Here is a 3,124-nt window from a genome sequence, read left to right on the forward strand (position 1 = left end):
GAATTATATTTTGTATTTGATATGTTATTTATTCTATTTAAAATTATAATTCATATAATTAACGATTTTATTTCAACATGACACATGTTATGATTCCAGGATCGAATTGATATCTGTATTACCCATGTGATTCTATCTTAAAAAAAAGGAGTTACACTTATTTTTATCTTAAATTAAGTCAAGGCAATAAGGCATATTTTTCGATTGATGAATAAGATAGAATTTGCGTCTGATCTTAATCAAAACATGACAGCTCACCAAATCTTTACATTGTTGAAGTTCAAAAACAAAAAAATTTAAAGATTGCTTTTCTGATCTCCACGTCTTAATTTTCTTTACAAAAATATAAAATTTGTTACTCTCCCGGTCTCACCAAATCAGAATTTGTCGTCTCGCTCCAAAAGCTGGTTCTCTACTATGTATACTTATCCAATCCAGTCACAGCCATACTATCTTCAAACACCTCCAATCCAATCAGAACCGTAATGTCTTGAAACACCTCATCCCTCATACTTTTCCTTTTTCAAGTGATCACGCAACTTCACTACAGCTTCCTTTTCAGTTTTACCACAACTAAAAAAAAAAGGAGAGAGAGAGAGAGTAGCAACTGAAAAAATGGAACAACTGAAGCCAAGTGCTGCAAACTCTTCACCTCTCACTCCACTAGGTTTCTTGGACAGAGCAGCAACTGTTTACGGAGACACACCTTCCGTTATCTATGACGGCGTTACCTTCACCTGGTCCGACACTCGCCGTCGCTGCCTCCAGCTGGCCTCTGCTCTCTCCTCCCTAGGAATCCGCCGCGGCGACGTGGTGTCCGTCGTCGCACCAAACATACCCGCCATGTACGAGCTCCACTTTGCAGTCCCCTTCGCCGGCGCTATCCTCAACAACATCAACACACGCCTCGATGCCAGAACCATCTCCGTCATCCTCCGTCACGCGGAGTCCAAGCTCGTCTTTGTGGACACAGCCTCACGTGATGTTGTCCTCGAAGCTCTCTCTTTGTTCCCCGAAAATCCCCGTCGTCCGATCCTCATCTTTATAGCGGACGATGCGGTCGAACGACTAACTCCATCATCAACCGTTCATTTCAAAGACTCGTATGAAGGTTTAATCTCCAAGGGCGATCCGAATTTTAAATGGTTATATCCTAACAGCGAGTGGGACCCGATGATACTTAACTACACCTCCGGAACTACGTCGTCTCCTAAAGGCGTAGTTCACTGCCACAGAGGAACCTTTGTTATGACTGTTGATTCGTTGATAGATTGGGCGGTTCCGAAACAACCGGTTTATCTCTGGACTCTACCGATGTTCCACGCTAACGGATGGAGCTTCCCGTGGGGGATGGCCGCCGTTGGAGGAACGAATATCTGCGTCCGCAAATTCGACGCGCGGATCGTGTTCTCCCTCATCACGCGCCACCGCGTAACTCACATGTGTGGCGCGCCGGTGGTGTTGAACATGCTCACAAACGCTCCCGACAACAAGCCGTTGGAGAATCCCGTTCACATCCTTACCGCCGGAGCGCCACCTCCCTCGGCGGTGCTCCACCGCACGGAGTCTTTAGGATTCATAGTCAGCCACGGGTACGGCCTGACCGAGACTGGAGGACTGGTCGTGTCGTGCGCGTGGAAGAGGAAGTGGAACCATTTCCCGGCGGCGGAGAGGGCGAGGTTGAAGTCTCGTCAGGGAGTAAGAACATGCCTACTGACGGAAATGGACGTGGTGACCCCAGCGGGAGAAAGCGTGAAGCGTGATGGGGTAACGCTGGGTGAGGTAGTTATGCGCGGAAGCTGTGTGATGCTTGGATACCTTAAAGATCCCGAAGGAACAAGAAAATGTTTCAAAAATGGTTATTTCTACACCGGCGATGTTGGTGTGATGCATGAAGACGGTTACTTGGAGATAAAGGATAGGTCAAAGGACGTTATAATCAGCGGCGGCGAGAACTTGAGCAGCGTGGAGGTGGAATCCGTGCTTTATATGCACCCAGCAGTGAACGAAGCGGCGGTGGTGGCGAGGCCGGACGAGTACTGGGGGGAGACGCCGTGCGCGTTCGTGAGCGTGAAGGAGGGGAAGGCGGTGACGGAGAAGGAGATAATTGAGCATTGCAGGAAGAACATGCCAAAGTATATGGTTCCCAAAACGGTTGCGTTTAGGGAGGAGCTTCCAAAGACTTCCACCGGAAAGATTCAGAAGTTTGTTCTGAGACAAATTGCTCAAGAAATGGGACCCATCAGACACAGCAAAATGTGAATAAGTTGCTTTGCGTTGATTCTTAGCATGGAATTTTTGTAACAGACAAGGAAAGGTGAAATAGATGGGTTTACTACAAATTTAATTTTAATGTGAATTTAATATTTATTTTGTCTATTTATTTATCCTATTATATAAAAATTAAATTTTTGTACTTAAAAATAAAATTGATATGTCATATTTTTAAAAATAATTTTTAATTTATTTATTTTAACTCATTAAATATAATTTATTACAATGACTTAATTATATCAACTAAATAATTTGATTAGATATTTAAATATTATACAATTTAATATTATATATATCAATTAACTAAATATAATTGTTAGAGTATAATTAGAATCAATCAAATCAGTTAGCATTATTCAACATATTTGAATATTTATTATAAGATATTACGTCTTTATTATTTCGATTCTCTTATCACTTGAATCATTCTATTACTTTTTTATATTGTATCATTCTACACAACTTGAATACTCACAAATATTTTTTCTATTGCTCCTTCTCCCATTTCTAATATGGTATCAGAGAGCTATGGTATCCTTTTTGAGGATGATAAGTTGATTTTCTTCGAGTAAAATCACTATATTTTCTTTAGTAGCATTTTTTTCGTTCTCTTTTGTCAATGCTTTGATGTTTTTCTGACCTCACCGATTAACTCATCCACTACTTACTTATTCTCATGGAGAAACTATATATTTTTCGTCACCTTCCGATAGTTTGTCATCTCTTCACACTTTGTCACTTTTCAACAGTTTTCCGGCAGTTCGCCATCTTTTCAGTAGTTTTTCGAAAGTTGGCCACTCTTGCGGCAGTTCCGTTTGCATTCTTTTCCGATAGTTCCGTCTGCGTTTCC

The 3,124-nt window shown here is 41.8% G+C and overlaps 1 protein-coding gene across 1 annotated transcript; it reads left to right on the plus strand.

The window, feature by feature from the left end:
• The first annotated feature begins 381 nt into the window (after nt 1-381).
• LOC107458061 (2-methylpropanoate--CoA ligase CCL4) lies at nt 382-2,349 on the plus strand. The gene has a single exon (XM_016076261.3). The coding sequence runs from the start codon at nt 616-618 to the stop codon at nt 2,260-2,262; it is 1,647 nt and encodes a 548-aa protein (XP_015931747.1). The 5' UTR covers nt 382-615; the 3' UTR covers nt 2,263-2,349.
• Nucleotides 2,350-3,124: the final 775 nt, after the last annotated feature.

Source organism: Arachis duranensis, chromosome 7 (genome assembly GCF_000817695.3).
Source record: "Arachis duranensis cultivar V14167 chromosome 7, aradu.V14167.gnm2.J7QH, whole genome shotgun sequence".
NCBI lineage: Eukaryota > Viridiplantae > Streptophyta > Magnoliopsida > Fabales > Fabaceae > Arachis > Arachis duranensis.

Bases quoted from the DNA above. Each gene is read 5' to 3' on its own strand.
- LOC107458061 (XM_016076261.3), top strand. From the start codon at position 616: ATGGAACAACTGAAGCCAAGTGCTGCAAACTCTTCACCTCTCACTCCA.